We start from the raw sequence: 18,932 nt of genomic DNA on the forward strand, positions 1-18,932 counted from the left end.
GCGCCCTCCATCATACTTTGGCCGACATCTTGAGGTGTTCGAGGGCGGTGCGTAGGCGTCGCGAGTGCTTGGTGTCCATCACTCCGCATCGCCGAAGATCCTCCTCCTCCATGTCCATCAGAATGTCCAGCTCGTCCCACCCGCCCCCGATGAAGGCGTCCACGTACATTGGCATCCCGAGGAAGGTCAGCCACTCGCGGACAGTTGACCCCCGCCCTGCGTAGATCACGTGCTGAGCCTGGTGCGCCAGTGTGTCGCTCCGGAACTGGTGAAAGAAAAAGAAAGTGAAATTGTAGTGTTGTTTATTTCTCTGTACACAGCATTCAATTCAAAGCAGAAATTTGATATTATAAAATGACATCAAGCACAGAATTGTATTTAATCCCCCCCCCCCCTTGTGGGTATGTCTATCAACTCACTTCTGCCATAGAATTAAGGTTTTCAAACAACTTACTGGGAAATTTGGGCAGATGATAAAGGCAAAGCTGGTTTGATTTATTGAGTAAGAAACGCCTTTCTGAAACACAGCAAAAAGTGTGATTGCAAATGTGCCTCGAAAGCTAGAAACACACTTTTGTGGAGCAAACGCAAAGTCTTTTGAAACACAATAATAGCTCAGACCTGCTACACTGTCTGCCAGGTACAGATCTCCGCTCTTTGGGTCAACCGCGCAATAGAGCTGCAAAGTGACAATGCCTCCCTTTCGACTCGCGATAGAGATGATACATGCCCATCCCCCCCACTCAGGTGGTCATCTGTACCACATGCCCATTCCTGATTTTTCGGAAAAGGGGTACTTTTTCGGGCAGCAGCTTGGGGAGAAAATCCCCGAAAATTACTTAAAATAGGGGGTCTTTTATTTTTTTCCCCCGAAATATTTCTAATTAGGGGTAGTTAACAAAATCTTCCCCAAGCAATCACGAAACAGCCAGATGCCGAAAATAAAAATAAAAATAGATAAAAATCTGAAACAGGGTGCATACATCGCTGCAGAGCATGCCAGGCTCTAGCTGGCTTCTTTTCATAGAACATTTCGCCATATTATATGCGTTGCACGTACGTCATGCTACGAACACTTACACTATAGCAGACGACTCTATAGCTGCTTCAGCACTTTTCCTTCACTATTTAGTTTCCTTTCCAAAAACATGTGATAGGGGACAATTCTGCTGCCTCCCTTCCAAAACCCTGAATTAGGGGGTAACTTTGATTGCTCCCCTTCCAAAAGCCCGTGATGGGGGTTAAAATCCTTACCCATTCCCCTTTGTAAAGGGGGCATCTCTAGGAATTTGGAACAAGCATAATATGGTCAATCATCCAAGTGAGGGGGGTGGGGGGAATACATGCAACCACTTGAAGGACATAAACCCAAAAGCCTTTGAAAATGCATTTTGATAGTGAGTATCGAAGCGTGTTTCAAACATGGAAAAGATGATAAAAAAAGCCAGAGAGAAAGGAAACTTACCCAACATCTTCCCTCAGTGATGAGTGCCTTGACCCTGAGTGCTTCTAGACACACAGCCACATCAGGGATCCTCATCTGTACCTCATCTGCGTACCTCTGGATCAGGGCTGCAGGGATACCACAGAACCCCATCTAGGGAACCAATGAAAGAGGAACATCAGATTAAGCAAACCATTTACCTCACATAAGGCTATAAGTGTTCTGCAGTGTGTAATATCGTAAATCTCTATGTGCTTTACATACCATATGTGACCCGCTACAACAGAAGGATCCGAAAGTCGGGGGAGGACAATTTTCTGAAAATGACATGACCTAATTCCCTTTCTCTTCTGCTGTAATTTCATATATAACACAACTCATAAAAGTACTCTGTTGCGGACATATCAGTGATTTTATTAGCGCATGTCAAGTGGTCGAGGAAATCAGAGTTTTGAGAAAAACGCCTTCAAAGTTTTCCTTTCGACGCTTGCATGATCAAGGGGAGGCGAGACAGTTTTCACCGCTTGACAATGGAAGGTATGCCCCTAGCGACCTCCGCGATGTTCATTCAAGCTTAGTGCCAGCGGTCTACGCACGACCGATCAGTAATCAGGATGCCACGCACTGACCAATAAGATCACTCCTTCATTGCTAGGGGTGGAGTCTAGCTGCAGCGCTACAATGTAAATCCAAATCTTCAGACACGTTTCTGTTACCAGTACGTTGAAAGTCGAAAAATCAAGCCCCAGAAAAACGCTGATTTCTAGCCTTTCCTTCGATCACTTAGCTTCGAAATTTGGGCAGATGATACACAAAACATTAGACTACAAACTAATGCCAAAAACAGAAATCTCATTGTTTTGACCAATTTTGATGATGTGATTTCAAACTCGTTTTTCTCGGCACAGCCATCAGCGACTTTAGGATCCTTTTGTTGTAGCGGGTCACATACGTATAAAATGAGACTACAATACACAAGTATTCTACATCTAGATACTGTAAAGCAATAAATTTTCACCACATAATATTTTCAACAATTGCTACTGGCATTCAGTGCATGTAGTGTTGACAAGAACTTCTGCATGTCCTTTAATTTTGCAAATCCTGACTCTCGCAAAATTCACAAAAATAAAATGTGCACGAAAATTTAGGATTTTACAGTACTTATGTGTAGCATGCATGTATGCATACTACAACAACATAAGGTACTATTAAGATGGACAATATCACTGATCTTACATAATAACAGTATTAAATAAATGAGTTTGTAGTAGTTTCTTAAAATATTCAGTAGAGGAGGCTTGCTTAACCCGTTTCATATTGAATTCTGAAATGCCCATAGACTTCATGTACAGGCCACCAGGTTTCCACAGAGGCAGGGAGTTCTGGTGCAAGAGCATTTAAGGCGTGTTCCCTGTATTACTTTGTGTGTAATAGCCTTAGGCTTGGCAAGGAGGATATCATTTTGGGATGAGAGATTTCTTGAAGAGATATACAGGGGGATGTGATCAGAAATATAAAAGGGCGTGGCATGATTTAGCACCTTGTAGATGTAGACTTTTTGCTGTTCACATTATATGATTTTGAGCTAGAGTGTGCTTCAAGGTATCTTGGTCACTCATTTGTCTGTGTAGTATCCTCTCTTTTTAGATGGAGTGGTCTGTATGCTATATTTGTTGCTATGCCCCTTATCCAATCTTGATCAGGAATACACAATAATCCTCATGGAAAAAGGTTGGAAACAGCTGGGTGCAATATTAAAACCTTTCCTTATGTGCTGAGTGGCATGGCATGATACAAAGTTCTGGTATTGTTGATTTCATTGTCACACAAGGTTTCTTCAAGCTAAGATAGAGGGCATGGCGGGGGGAGGGGGGAAGGGGGGATGATATTTCGTTTCATATGCAGTCATCATCCTTTATTGGGACTCCAATATAAGTGAACCCCCTATACTGAGGCAATGTTGTTGTAACACTTCCAGGGCATGTTACTTTACCACCAAAACAATAGTTCTCTAAAAGACAGGACACATTCTTCATCCAACATTCAAAATCTGTACAAAACATTTTTTTTTTTCTGTTGAACGCAGAAAATTCAGCAGATGTTTAAATAATCATAGCCATGGGTATTGAATACTTTTTTGTATTACGAAAGAATAAAGTAACTGCATGTATGCAAGAGGGAATATCCAACAGTGGCATGATTGCTAAACCATTCATCGTAGAGTGTGACCAGTTATGATGTTCCAAGCCACACCCACTCATACAATAAGCTACTATTCACAAACAAACTTGGCCACTGCAAGGAAAATATATATAATTCTCTTGATTAAAGGCATATTTCCAGTCTGAGCTTGTGTATAAACTGATGTCAGTGTGTGCACTTTACCGAGCGATTTTTAGGCCTATGACTATGCATAGCATGTGGATGACTTAACTGTTGACCGCTCTCATTGGGACAGTTATTTAACCGAATTGAAAGTCTTACTTCAGAGTGGTCCAAAACAAATGGTGGTGACTATACTTGAAATTTAAACCCTTTCATACCTTGTCTGAATACGGCTCTTCTTTGATGTCAATGCCGTCCTGAACAAGTTTGGCTTCTAACAGTTTTTCCAATGAGACACTATGCATTCCCAGTGCAGCTTGAAATTTCCTAAGAGGCAGTGTAGGAGAGGCGTGCACGGGATCCCGCGAGACGGTGTCCTTGCGCAGATTGTGCCTCTTGTGGGGGGACACGCTGCGTGACTTTCGGCGGCGACTGTTCAAGAGGAGCCCCGGGCACGAGTCTGTCTGGCCCACGGCACGGACCAACTGGGGTGAAGGCACTACCCCGTTGACTGTGTTCGACCAGCCGTTAGAGCATGTCACACTGCTGTCCACTGAGGCACTCCGCTTCCACTGCACCCCAGACTCCATGGTGCTTGGGCAGGTGCCAAGCTGGTTCTGGTCGCCCCGCTGGGCATAGTTCACCAGGACCGGGCTGCTGGATCTCTGTGTGAGCTTGTGGATCTGGTGCTTGGGTGAGCACCTGTGCTGGCGCGTCATGTGCAGGCTGCGGTCCTCCATCCACGGGAACTCGTAGCAGTTTTCGAGAATCTGTGGAGGCATGGTGTGCGCCACTGTCACTGGCGTGGCGCCATTGTTGAACTGACTGTGCCGCGCCAGGAGGTCCACGGCTTTGACGTCCGTCCTGACCGGCTTCAAGGGCTTGTCTTTGGGAACTTCCCCGCCCCACGAACTCCACGACTCCAACCCTGAATACTGGTCGCACATTCTAAGGTAGTGTCCATCAACTCCTGGTATAAGGATTCCAGAGATGTTGTTTGAGTTATTGCAGTTGGACCCGGGCGCTAGGACGCCGCTGACGTCAGTGGAGGCGCTCTCTTCTTCCTCTGCACAAAGACTCCCCAATCCCGACTCCCGCAGCATCTCCAGGCTGCTGATGCTGTTCTTGGCCTGCTTGCGGGCCGGAGACTGCGAGTTGTCTCCGCAGAGTCCCGCCTCCGTGCTTGCATAGAATCCCGAATCTCTGGCTGCGATTCTCAGCTTTTGTATGCTGGTGGTAAGGTCACTTTCGTCTACCCTGGGGCTCGGTGTTGGCAAGGGGGACTCCCCTGATGTGCTGGTGGGGGTTTCCCCTTCTTCGAGACCTGGAACTGAACAAGTCAAGAACAGCATGAGACAGGTGATTAAAAAATGTCTCATAAAAGAGAATGCTGTGCAAGAAAAAGTCAATAACTACACTACTTGCAAGATACAATACTTGTACCCAAGGGGAATTGGTATAAACCTTTTTGCAGGAGCTGGGTAAAAGTTAAATGAAATTCATTAGCTGGGGTACTTGAACTTTAATGTGCCAACCATAAATTTCAGGACAGTTGAAACTATTGTTGTTTACAATAATAATGAAAAGATATGGAATGTGTAAAGAAATATTTCTGAAGTGAAGGCTCTTCATAATGCTTCTATAGAAAACATCCAGGCTCTTCTACTGTTAACAATTCCTGTCAATATGCAAATAAATGCAAATGAGTTAGGGAATGACAGAGCCTACAAAAAGTCCATCAGTTGGGATACAGGTGGAGGAAAAAGGTTGGACAGATCACGGAGTTGGTCGACATCCAAACCCTACCCTTGATTGGCTCTAGGAGAAGCTTAGCCACAGTCAGCAGCTTGACCCTGTGCTCCAAGTTGGTGATCTCCAGGTTGTCTAGGTCCTGTTCCCGCAGATTCTTGAACTTCTCCAGCGACGCCAGGTCGTGGGCGACAAAATCAGACAAGTATTTCTGGGGGAAAGATTTGTGTGAGTCAATAAAGAAAACATACCTCTTAGTTCTTCAGTTGATACATGTCTATTGCTAGAAGTAATTGACACTCCTCTAAAACTTCAAATGGCACTTTTGTACAGTAATAGAGTACACAGTCTATGCTTAAGCAAAACATGTTAGAGAGCTCTTCTTTACACTGAACTCTTGGGACCAACCACATCTGCACTTTATGTCATCAGAAATGCACACTTGTGTGTGTGGTTTTAGGCACTCCAACTGGCAGAAGTACTACATTCCTCTGATGAACCTTCATATATTAAAGGTAGTTTTTACCATTGGGAGCAGTGATTTAGAAAATGTTTGAGTTATGACATCTAATGCATATGTGTAGGTCAGTTGTATCACAAAACATCCTACCAATCATCCATATAAAAATTTTGCAATAAAGCCTAATACATAGCTGTTCACTCCCTCAAAACTTCACAAGGTGGAGAATTCATGCTGAATTCACAGCTTAATTACTGGGAGATTTGCTACCTTCTGAATGTTGGATTTAACCTTCTGCTTTTCGTTTATCATGTGAATGTGATGGGACATGGTACACTATGCCAATAAATACATCTGCAATCTGCAATCTGATGATATGATGAGTTTGATCTCATATAAGTTTAAACGCTATTCCTAAGCATTTTAAACTAAGCCCATCATCACACAGAGGAAAAATACCTTTCCAGTGATACTTCATTTGTTACATATAACAAGGAATATTCCTGAAGTTATGATTACAAATATCTCAAATTTTCTTTATCAATTTCTTTGGTTTTTTTCAGCAGCTTTAATCGAAAATATCTAAAATGAACATGCATGGTGTTAACTCAATTTGCGATCAACCTCTTCATATATCATCTTCCACTCCACCACCCACCTCGCACTCTATCCGCCGAAGGAGTTCCTCCACACTCTGCAGGTGGAGGACATAGGAGGCGCTGGACTGGTGGGCCCCCAGGGGGAAGGTGTGCGCCCCTTCAAGTCCCGGCATCTCCTCCCGGCTCAGCTCCTCCACGAAGGTGAACTTGAACTTGCCGCTCTTGTTTTGGCACACCCCTTCCCAGTAGCCTCCCGAGGGCTTGCGGGTGATGTAGATCAGGTCTCCTTTCTGTGGCAAAGTTGGGTGGGCAAGAACGGAGTGGGAGTGGTTCAGCTTGTTTCAATATCATTTGGCATATTAATGAAAAATGATGTCCTTAATTGGATAAAACTGCAAATTGAGGGAATGAAATCATTCTGCATCTTCTTTACAGTTAACCCGTTGAAGACGAGTCCTGAGTATACTCGGGCAGGTGTCTATGGGAAATGCATGTTGTAGCAAAATCAGCCCATCCTCAATGGGTTATAATGAAATGTCACTGTTTTCAAGATGAGGGTTGGATAGAAATGTAATATATCTAAAAGATATCTAATAGATATAATTTCATATTGTAATATAATGGTAATAAAAAACAATAAAATCAAAAATAACTCTCTGAAAACACAGACAGGTCTATTTCTTTGCTACCAGAAGCTGCCAACAATTCTTGGAAAAGGGCACTAACGCTCACAGAAAAAAGTAGGAAACAGTGATAGTCATGCTTTATAATGAGTGATTATAATTAACAAAGTCTCCAGAAGAAAGAAAAAATGCAACTTAATATCTATCAGCAATCTCCACTTCTGTGATTGGTGATATATCACACAAGCTTCACTTGCAATCAAAAGTATCTGAGTGTTTCTAATTCTCCTCGCAATCAAGAACGAAAATCTACAAATATGCAATGGCCCGGCACTCCTTTTATAAGACTTGCTAACTGCCAGTCAGCCTGCAGTATAGCTCCCTCTTTTGATCCTTCTGTTTCAGTGCCGGCAGAAGACAACACAGAATGACTTTCTATAACTGATATACCTGACCAAATATATTACACATGTTAAAAGCAGAGAAATATGCAAAGTATCAGAAGATTAATTGCACCTATGCATCAAAATCTGTTCTCTCTAAATAGGTGTGTATCAGAAGATGTCTTTTATACTCTTTTAGTTGCATGTCTTTGAAAGATTAGTGTTGGAAAATCATGAATCATGGCAAAACTGCTTGGGGGTCTGACGAATACAGGTATATACCAAAATTAGAAACCGATGGTTGAGCAACTTTGTCAGTCTTTCGTGCTGACTGGTGACACAAGTCATATCGTAATTCCATAAAGATGAACTGTAGCCAGTCACTTTTCAATGTTTTGCAACATGAAATTCTTCTCAGGCTAGATTCCATTTATACAGTATGTCCAAAAAACTACAATCGCATTTTTGCATTGATAACTCTCAAAATGATTAAGCAATCCAAATGCTATTTCAGGGAACTTCTTACCTACATTTGCAAAAACCCCATTCAATTTGGTTATTAAAGTGGCCATAGAGAAATGTTAATCATTGTAGAGCATGTCATTGGTCTATTTCTTCCAAGTTCGGCACTTGGATTCGCTTAGAAATGTGAATACAATGGACAAAACTTGAAGGGAAGGAATTCCTGACATGCTCTTAAAAGATCCTCATTTCCCCTTGACCACTGAAGCAAATTGGATGGGGTTTTCTGTATCAAAGATGTACAGTACTGTACGTAAGAAGTTATAGTTTCATACCTTGAAATTGCAGTTGGATTGGTTTACTGTTTTTTAAACTTATTGTTGCAGGAAGTCCGATTGTAATATCTATTTTTATTTTTTTGACATACTGTACAGTAATTATGTACTTGCCTCACAATTATTGACAGTGCTATCTCCCTAATCTCACCTAGAACTGTGTAATCATTGGCAAGACTGGGAAAAACTTTGGCAAAAGAAATTCCTGCCATCTGGTCTCTCGTCTGATGATTAAAAGAGGAGTCAACATGACTCACAATCGACAAGAGAGGTTTCATCGCAGTGCAAGGGGAACGCCATTGTCTATAAACAGTCTTTACACCCCATCCCCCCCCCCCACTCCTTCCTGCTCAAATCACTGTTTACCAGCCTGCAAGTACTGTCTGTTAAACCCGTTGAAGACAAGTCCTGAGTATACTCAGGCAGGTGTCTATGGCAAATGCATGTTATAGCAATATCAGTCCATCGTCAACGGGTTGAGAGAAGAAAAAGCAATCAGCTTCAATGTAACATTTGTATAGGCTGTACTCTGCTTAGCATGAAAAAAGGGGGGGGGGATAAGCATCTGAAGAGTTTGTTCGCAAAAAACGATAAGTCCATTTTTGAAGATTTCGAAGTACGGTCTCTGTCATAAAGTACAAAATAATACCTTTTAAATGACATATTGGTCACTACATATAAAGGTACATTTTTGAAGTTATGGTCAAAAGAAGCAAATATTTTCTTATTATTCTCTTCATTTTTCTTGACCTTTAATCACAAATATCTCCATTTGGCAAATATGGACTTATCGGTTTTTGTGAACAAACTCTTCATTTCTTTCTCCCATTTTCTCTCCCCCTCCTCCCTAAATTTCATCACTCTGTAATCAGGGAGAGGTGGTAGCTCTGCAATAATGCATCCTTAACCCTACTCATGCCACATTTATTTCCTGTCCACAGGTATTTGTGAGAAATTTGTGCTCCTTTGACTTACTGGCACAGAAAAGATTAAAACAAAACATAACATAACAAAAACACACACAAAAACACAAGTCTGTCTGCCTGTACTCAACCCATACCCCTTTACTCCACTATCCATGTAGACAAGGTTACCTGTCTTTCTACTTAAAGTTCTAATTGATTGACAGGTGATTCTGACCAATAGCCCGAATGTCCAGACGTACACTCATCTTCTGCTAATCATGTGTATCCCTTTCAAACATATCCCCCCACTGTTAAACACTAGGAGTATACTCAAAGCTGGTACTGCAAAACAAGACATTTTTTGCATGCATGAACTTTCATCAATATTGTGGGGAGCCAGGATTCGTAGAAAGTAAAATGCATATAACAGTTTTTTGTGTGCACAACACGTTGAATGCCAGCTGCGATTAGCAAAAGTTTCGTACTGCAAATGTTTCTGCCTTGACAGAATTACATTTATTGTAAACAAACACAAGTGATTCCCACTGCATTGTGGGATACCTTGTCAGTGTGCGATCGAAGCTGCTTAAAAAGACTCAAATCAAGAACCCAAATCAATGACAATTTTACTGAGTAAAGACATTTTATTCACAGTCATGATATAAATAACTATCTGAAAGATAAAATGTCATTTTTGTTATTGGAATAAAATCTACAGTGCTGAAGGACTCAAACGGAAGATTGCAAGAATGCACTACTTTCTAAGGATTTGTTTTAAAGGGACAATCCCATATTGTGATTCACTAACTGTTGAGAAGATGAGATCGGCTTTGTACGCCCTACTGTAACACACTGCACTAACACCAGTTTCACGCAAATCAAAAATACCAATTAATGGTATGGGTAAACAAGGGTGATTTTTGCATATCCATGACAAATAGACCAAAATAATCTTGAAACACATTTGTTCCAAAACAGTGGTCTAAAAGGGAGAGATAGAGAGATACAAATTGTACTGGTTGATTTCCCTCCTAATATTGAACATTAACATGACAAACAAATTTATGTGCACGGTTCCTCCCGATGGCAGAACAGGGTGTGTGTTCATTGCTTTGAAATTCAAACCCACTACTCATTTACTTTCCCTGTAACGACTCCATTGTTTCCTGTCGGAAACCTTGACTTTAGGCAGCGAGCTCTGCGTCGTCGGAAGTACAGCATTAATTCCCAATGTTTCCCAGCCCCACCCCTCCTTCTCCTCCTCCCCATGCAGAAAGAAAATGATTCAGGTTTCTTGGCCAACGATGCTGTAGAAAATCATTGAGAACTGGTGACAGGCTCTTGGAAACTTCAACACAGGCTGTCAGATAAAGCCATGATGCATTTAATAGGAGAAAAAAAAAGTGTTACAAAAATGCATCATTGTACCTCTGGACAATTTCCAAGACATGTCTGATTCAGCAGTGCATACCTATTTGCAGTGAAATCACTTTCCCCCTTCTAAATGACCATATCACAATACTCTAAAATGAGGAATGTTCGTGTGCATCTTAATTTTGTGAATTTCGTGAGAGCCCAGATTCGCGAAATTAAAATGCACCCAAAAGTTCGAACTTACCCTTTATGCATTGAATGCCAGTGGCAGTTTACAAAAATTGCACTCCACGAAAAAGGTCATTGGCTCCAATTCATGAAACTTTCATGCAACAAATTTATCATGTTTAACAGTATTTGCTATTCATCATCAAAATAAAGAGGATATCAGAGTAACCAAGTCATCCAAGTATATTCAAACTGTATTCACCATCAATGGTGTAGGTTTGCAAAAGGACAAGTTTTAATGTACGTTACGGTTGAGTATATATTTAGCACAGCTTTCTTTGGGATTCCAATAAAGGAAGTTTTTTATTACAGATCAGTAATGGCTGTGGTGCATGCACATGAGATACATGTGCAAGGTTATATCCACAATTGAAGTATTAGCACTGGTATGAAAAAAATTTTTCATTGGTTTGTTTTTGTTTACCTTGATTTTCTTTTTGGGGCTTATTCTTGTGTTGTCTTGTAGTCTGGTTGTGTTTGTTTGCTTGTTTGTTCATTTCCATCTGAGAAGATGGCTGGATAGCCCAAATTCAGCTACGTTAAGCTGGTCTTCCATGGGGTCCAGTTGGATGTGAGGTGGGACCACTTCAACAGGTTAGACATCCTGCTCTTTGCAACGAATGAATGAAATGGGATCTTTTACGTGCATGAGTTGTGACTCTCTCATACACGGGACCTCCATTTTATGTCCTATCATAGAGACAGAGTGTTTTGCCTCTTGCTAGAGGGGACAGTATGATTACACACAACATTGCTAAGTCCAGACTCGGGTTCGAACCCGGGCCCTTAGGATCGTGAGGCAAACGTGCTACTGACTGAGCCAACGCACCGTTTGTTTGTGTTTTTTGTTAATAAATGACCATACCTTGAAGGCCAAGGCTCCTGTGTCGTATGGACTGGGGATGTAGTCCGTCTTGGCTCGGGCCACCGAGCAGAAGAGGGTCGGCTTGAGCTGGACGGGGCTGTGTGACTGTTGCCGCCTTGTTGGGGGTCCTGGGGATGATGGCAAGAAGAGGAAGAGGAGGAGGAGGAGGAAGATGAGGAGGAAGAAGAGGAGGAAGATGAGGAGGAAGATGAGGAGGAAGAAGAGGAGGAGGAGGAGGAGGTGCAGGTGGATTAAAAAAGAGAGAATGAGGAATTGAAGAAGTGAGAAGGAAGCAGTGAGGATGAGGTTAGGTGAAGAGGAGGAGAAAGATGAGGAGGAAGATATGGAAGGAGATGAGGAGAAAGATGAAGAGCAAGATGATGAGAATGAGGGGGAGGTGGAGGTGGATAAAAAAAGAGAAGATGAGGAATCGAAGAAGAGAGAAGGAGGCAGTGAGGATGAAATGAGGACAAGGAATAGGAGGAGGATGAAAACAAGAGGAAGAAGAACAGGAGGAGGAGATGGAGGAAGAAGGAGAAGCAGTGATGGAGGAGGAGGGAGGAGGAGGTGGAAATAGAATGAGGCAGAGTAGAGAGAAGGATAGAGAAGAAGGGACGGAGAGGAGAAAGAACAGGGAGGAAGAAAGGATGAGGAAGACAAGAGGTAAGGAGGCGGATGAGAGTGAGGTGAGGACAAGGAAGAGGAGGAGGAAGAAGATCGTGAGGAGGAGAGGAGGAAGAGGAAGAAGAAGAGATTGAGGAGGAGGGGGAAAAGAGGGAGAGGCAGAGAGGAGATGAAAAGGAGGAGAACAGGAAGAAGAAGAAAGGATGCAAGAGAAGGAGGGGGAGGAGAAGGACAAGAAGAGGCAGAGAAGGGATGAAAATCAGGGGGAGAAAAAGAAGAAGGGATGGAGGAGGAGGAGGAGGAAAAATTGGAAGAGGAAGGGAGATAAATATGATACAGTCAAAAATACAGACATACGTGTATGCAGCAAACAGCTAGCAGAACATCACAACTACAAACACTTGAGGTATTCTAGCAGCCATTGAGCCATTATCAACCCGTTGAGGACAGACCCATTTTGCTGCAACACATGTTTCCCACAGACACCTGCCCGAGTATACTCGGGACTCGTCCTCAATGGGCTAAACCAAGCCCACTTTCAGTTTCTGATGACCCTAAGATAATGTGCTAAGTGGAGGAAAAGATTCACACATCTCCCAGAGTGATGTCATTCACACTTTTCCCATTGTGACATCATCTTCCTTCCACCTTTCCTCCCACACCCCAAGCTGCCATCCAACAGAAGAAATTGAGAGTCTCCATTGATGACTCCAGGAATTACAGCTTTTACTCCTTTTCTCTTTCAGAAGTTGAGTCACATGCAAACTGCACTGGCATGAGAAATGGGAATTCAGAATAATCCTCAATCCTTATACTTTTCAGCATAACAAACCATCTTGTGGAACCAAAACGGCATTATATGTACCAGGGCCCTGTCTTATGAAGAGTTATGATTGATTATATACTTAATTTCTATCATAAGTCTAAGGCAGCCTGTGTGGTATGGTCCTAGGGAATTTACAATCGATTTTATCTGTTGAGAAAACAGGGCCCAGGTTTGTATACATTATCCTCTGTTAATAGTTTGTTCATCTTTGCGCAGGGGGGGGGGGGGATCACGGGAAATCTTTATTACCTCACTGTGTGCTATGTGCTATGCCCTGAGCTGTAAACTGGTTCACTCTACACTTGTGATCCCCTTTGGCTCTCTCTCTCTCTCTCAAGGTTGGGCCCACTTTAATGTGACATAACACAAACTGCACAATTTCGGCCAATCAGATTCGAGGATTCCTTAATTCGTTCGAGGTCTGTACAACACAGACCATGCCAGATGTCACCCTGTACATGGCCCTGGCACTGAGAGATATCAGGACATGACAATGTGCCTGAAATCAGTCAGCTGAGGTTCTTTTTCACAGAGAGGGGAGTAGAGGTTTTAATCATCATTTCAGTGTTAACCCTTTGTGCTTTGCATGTCGATTTGCACAGAAAACCCTTTAGTGTTGTGCACACAGTGAAAAGTCTATAGCATTGAAAGAATTTAAAACCTAGGACGCACACAAGGAGCATATAACAATCATCACATGAGTCCATGTACAATACATTCATGGTTATCTGTAATATAAACGTATGATAGATGTGATGAAATATCCTTTTGGTTGAACAATTATTTTCATGTTCAGGTGGATTACTGTCACAGAACACAGTTTGTTTTACACATTTGTGTTGATTCCATGGTATTGTTACAGGCTAACACATTGTCCATAAAAACACCTTCGTAAAGACAACAGGTTTTCAGATTAAGAAAGTGATATTATGTGACCGATGTACACGCTCCTACACAGGCAAAGCACAGGGGGTCTTTCTCACCATCACTGCTGCTAAAGTCACTCCTCTCGCTCGTGGTGGAGCTCACTGTACTTCGACCAAGACTGCTGCCTGGACTGTCGCTGCCTCGCTGCAGATTAGAATTAAAGAGGCAAATGGAAATTTCAAAGTTATGAGTATCACATATTCAAATGTCTATCTATGCCATGTGTACATTCCTTCTTAAAATGGTGGTATTGAACAACAAAATGTTATTCATTCTGCATAATCTAAATTTTTACGACAAACAAAAACTACACTATGTAATTGCAAATGTTGGACATGCAAGTAAAGGCGACCACAGGATTCCAGAATGACAAAGTACTCCATTTCCAGACATATTTATACAATCACTATAAACGTACATGACACTTGCAAGCGACTATTCATAAGTTGCATGCATTGAAAACACTGATAGAAATGGACCATTTCCCAGAATCAGTGTATAGCATTTTTGAAGTTAGTCTGCAATCACACAACAATATGAAACATAACAGGGAATCTCTCTGCAATATATCCATGAACAGAACGCACAAAGAACTAGAAATGTCGCTATGGCGACTGGTATGCCTCCGCCATAATGCATGATTCTCCTAATAGGTCTATAGTACATGTGGACAATGTGTGATTACATTTTCACAAAATTGGCAAAATATTAAAATGACACAAATGTATTGAATGTTTACCTTCCTTGACCTATGTTTAATTGGATGAATTGGAGAGCATGTACTTGGGGATTTAAGAACTTTAACTTGACTTTGACCATTTCATAAGTTTATGCACTGAGTAATTTTCAAGGTATGGAGAAAAAGTGCAATTTCTGTATTGAACAGTAATTTGTTATCATTTTCATCTGGCCTTTGATTTATAAGAGAAGCACTGTCAGGCAGAACATACATAAATTCAGCATGTACTAAGTTTCAAGATAACTTGAGCCACTTCCGAGATATGGAGAAAAAAGTAAGTTCAGCACTTTCACTTGATCTTTGACCTTTTGACCTTTGACCTTCTTGGCAAAAAAAAAAATCCCAGAGAATCTCTATTGGGTTAGACATGCATACATCAAGTTTTAAAAAAAAAAATATCCTGCTGGCATTGCATAAATATAAGGAAAATAGTAAGATTTTGAAGTATTGCCCTTGACCTTTGACCCCTGACCTTTGACCCCATGAACCCTAAATTCCCTAGATAACCACTGCCAGTCAGTAGATGCATATACACTATGTTCCATGAAGATACCTTGAACAATTTCCAAGATACAGAGAAAAAAGTGAAATTTTAACATTTTACTTGACCTTTTGACCTTTGACCTTTTGACCTCATGACCCCAAACTTTCACCAGAGAATCTTAATTGGGTAGTACATGTATACACTAAGTTTCAAGAAAATATCTTCAGGCATTGCATAGATATGGGGGAAATTATAAAATTTTAAGCTTTTGACCTTGACCTTTTGATCTTTGACCTTGAGCATGTGCACCCAAAAGTTGATAGGCACAACTTCACCCCCTAATACACATACATGCCAAGTTTCATTAGGATACCTCAAAAGGTTTTGGTAGTTACCCTGTCCACAAAATTCATTACGGACGGACGGAAGGACGGACGGAAGGAAGGACGGACGGACGGACGGACGGACGGACGGACGGACAACCCGAAAACATAATGCCTCCGGCACCACTTCGTGGCGGAGGCATAAAAACGAAAGTGTGCTGTTTCAACAGAAAGTGGTAATAAAATACGAAAAAACATCAAAGAAATCATAAAAGACAATGGTGTGGTTGCAACATATCATGTGAAAAACTGAGGACACAAAATCATATGAGAGAGCATTTCAGTGAGCGGCACCAAATATCATGCTAACCACAAACATGGCATACAGTCATGTTACATTGCGTATGAGGTAATAATCTTTACACCCACAGCGTCTTCCGAAAATAATCTAATCCAGATGACAGACGAGTTTCGTGGGACTTCTATCCGTAATCCCGATTACTGCACCATGATTCAAAGTCATGCCAGATTTTGGGGCACTATAGATGAGATGTAAAAAACTCATGGAAAGATTGACACATTTTTAGCATTTCTATATCCTTCTAACTTCTGTTTGTGTACATTGGTATAACGCACAAAGCAGACCTTTTTGTCTGTTGTCAAACAGGAATTGGAAGAAGTGAAGTACTACAGGTAGTATGTGCATTATTAAAAACACATTTCTCATAAGCATAAAAGGGTGACAACTTCAACTGTAGGCTTCTGAAATCACACCAAAGACATCCAGTATATCTGTCTCATGATTAATTATCATGGAATAAAAATAATTCGCAAAATGCATAACTAATCGGAAATGAAAAGCTAATTGACGGTGTCAACTGAGAAGATTGTATACTACAGGCAGGTAAAGATATTGTTATATAAAACAGAAAAAAAACTTCTTGATACTTTCTAACCGGCCATTTGAGGGTGTAAGAACAGGAATTGAATGCCTTGCATACTTTTACATTTATATAAATGTTTTGCACACATTCTTGGCAATCAGTAAAGTACTATTAGTATATTCGTCTCGTCACTACATGACACACACGTATACTACCATCACCAAATCAAAGCAATTGAGCAAAACAAAACTGCACTGACTAAACATTCTGTAACATTCACTGCAATCACCAAACTACAGCAATTGAACAAGAAAAATGTGTCTCTTGTTTACATTCACTGGCAAAAAAAACAAGAAAAAACAACGGTATGCACATTTTTATTTGCAGATGAAATCATCAGATATTGGCATCAACATTTCCTAACAAAAAATATCTGTTTCTATATAAGCTAGGAATGTGCCAAGCATGAACTGATTCCAGCGCAAATCTAGTCCCACACTGAAGCTGAAGTAAGGATATACTTCCATGAAACACAAAGCAAGCAAAATCAACCAAGGCACAATGGCATGCAAGAACAAAGCGTTAGCGTTAGTCGAATCCGTGATCGTTCGCATGCCGGTGTTTTTTATCCCCATGAGATGCGGAGTTTTTCGCTCGAAACATGCATCGGCGTGACCTGTTATTTCTTTTCCTTCGGGCCGCTCACCTCGTTGCTAGAGGAAGATCCATCGAAAGAAGATGAAGGGGAGGAGGCGGACCAGGACGCCCCCCCTCGGGAGGAGTACACCACCACGGGCGAGCGCGTGAACTTTCGCAGGAGGCGCGGGCTGCGGCTACTGATCATGACTTTCAGTGACTTCTTCGGGGTCTGTCTCCGTTTGAGGTAGGAGAACCCAAAAAAGGACATGATGGACTGCATTAACTAAACAGTATGTCGTTGAAAGTTGAAGTTAGTCGTGCAGGTAAAGCAGACAGCAAACTGTTCCTCTCGGTCTCAAAAGTTTACTTTCTTTTTTTCCTTCCCTTCTCTTACTAATATCTTTTTGTTTGTCATCAACAATTTTCTGGAACTGAAGTTACGAGCCACAAAAAAAAAAATCAGTCCACAAAAGTGTCTTGTTGCAAACTAGATCTTGGAACTGTGGAAAGAAGTTTGCAATGTGTTTTGGATTAGTTGTACCATGTTAGATGACAGTTCCCATTAGTGCTACAGCTTTGAACATGGTTGGGGAAGTTGGGGAGGGGGGGGGGGGAGAGAATGTATGGGGAGGGTGGTCGGTGAGGTCGAGGAGCTACACAATACTGGCACGGGAAGTCACCGGGCTAATGATGTCAATGGATCCAATTATGTAGGTGAAGCTCTGGTCCAGCCGCACAGACGATTCCTGCTCAGCAAAGTGGAGAATAATCCCGGCCAATGCAACTTGTCCATCAGTCCCAATCAGCATTCCAAAAAATTCACCGTAATCATTCCTGGCATGGTGCTTGAAAACATTCGACACGCACGAAACATGCAGTCGATAGGATGACGTATCCACAAATGCAGTTCTGTCTATGTGCTTCTTTTTATTGTTTTACCTCTTCTTGTTGTTTCCCCACAAGAAGACAACAAGCACAGTATATGAATAGGTAGTAGATACATGTGATCACCTCTGCTGGAATCTAATACAATATGGCGTCCCCATCCTGCTCACCTTATGATTTCACCGCCAAAAAAAATAGGAAAAAGAGAGTTCACATTGATGACAAAATAGCAGAGCAGCATTCAGCCTGGGACTTCAGAGACAGATGAAGACACTTTGCAAGGCCAGATAAAAATATATCTAAATACTCTGCGACTGCGCTTTGCTGCAATGATACAGTGACGCAATGCTAATGCACACAAGACAGGATGTGGTATTTTTGGTTGCACGGGAGACGAGGGGGGGGGGAGTTTGAGAGAGATTAATAGAGCAAGAAGTTCGGGAGTGCTCAAGTCATCATAACAATGTCAAGCATAGACATGTGTGCAGGTGATCGTGATGCTGTCACTTGTTGCAGTCACGTTGGCAAGAAATCTCAACGTCATTGCTCGCTTCAAAGTGCGAAGAAGTTTGCCATCAACAGAGCACGGAGAGCCATGTACAGGTGCACAACAAGATCATGGTGGTGACAGAAAGACAAACCTAATTCTTGAAGTAGATATCTGCTGCAAACACTTGAGAAAAGCTGAAGAAAACTTCAAAATGACAAATTATCAGGAAGGCTAGTGCAAATAATGCATTTCCCCCTGAGCTCAACAGCCGCTAATGTACGTATACCACACGAGCAATTTGTAGTTGGCAAAATAGAATCCAGTTGGCTGAGAAGGCTCACAGCTGGACGTCCGCT

General features: G+C 41.8%; 1 protein-coding gene across 1 annotated transcript; it reads right to left on the bottom strand.

Annotated features, from left to right (window-relative positions):
* Positions 1–10: 10 nt before the first annotated feature.
* LOC139739509 (SAM and SH3 domain-containing protein 1-like) lies at positions 11–17,469 on the bottom strand. The gene is made up of 8 exons (XM_071650114.1): positions 17,269–17,469; positions 14,189–14,276; positions 11,756–11,883; positions 6,640–6,870; positions 5,579–5,732; positions 3,991–5,096; positions 1,466–1,597; positions 11–265 (listed from the first exon to the last, which is right to left on the bottom strand). Exons 1-8 carry the CDS (start codon positions 17,467–17,469, stop codon positions 11–13), a joined length of 2,295 nt encoding a protein of 764 aa, XP_071506215.1.
* Positions 17,470–18,932: the final 1,463 nt, after the last annotated feature.

The sequence above is a fragment of the Diadema antillarum genome, unplaced genomic scaffold (assembly GCF_040938485.1).
Source record: "Diadema antillarum isolate AM-2024a unplaced genomic scaffold, OU_Dant_1.0 seq00000802_RagTag, whole genome shotgun sequence".
NCBI classification, from domain to species: Eukaryota; Metazoa; Echinodermata; class Echinoidea; order Diadematoida; family Diadematidae; genus Diadema; species Diadema antillarum.

What these genes read in the sequence shown, in the direction of transcription:
- LOC139739509 (XM_071650114.1), bottom strand. Translation starts at nt 17,469, where the DNA reads ATGTCCTTTTTTGGGTTCTCCTACCTCAAACGGAGACAGACCCCGAAG. An exon ending in TTCGGCGGATAGAGTGCGAG is followed by an intron (nt 5,733 to 6,639) that starts GTGGGTGGTGGA and finishes TCTTTCCCCCAG; the next exon opens with AAATACTTGTCTGATTTTGT. An exon ending in AAGAGCCGTATTCAGACAAG is followed by an intron (nt 1,598 to 3,990) that starts GTATGAAAGGGT and finishes TTGGTTCCCTAG; the next exon opens with ATGGGGTTCTGTGGTATCCC.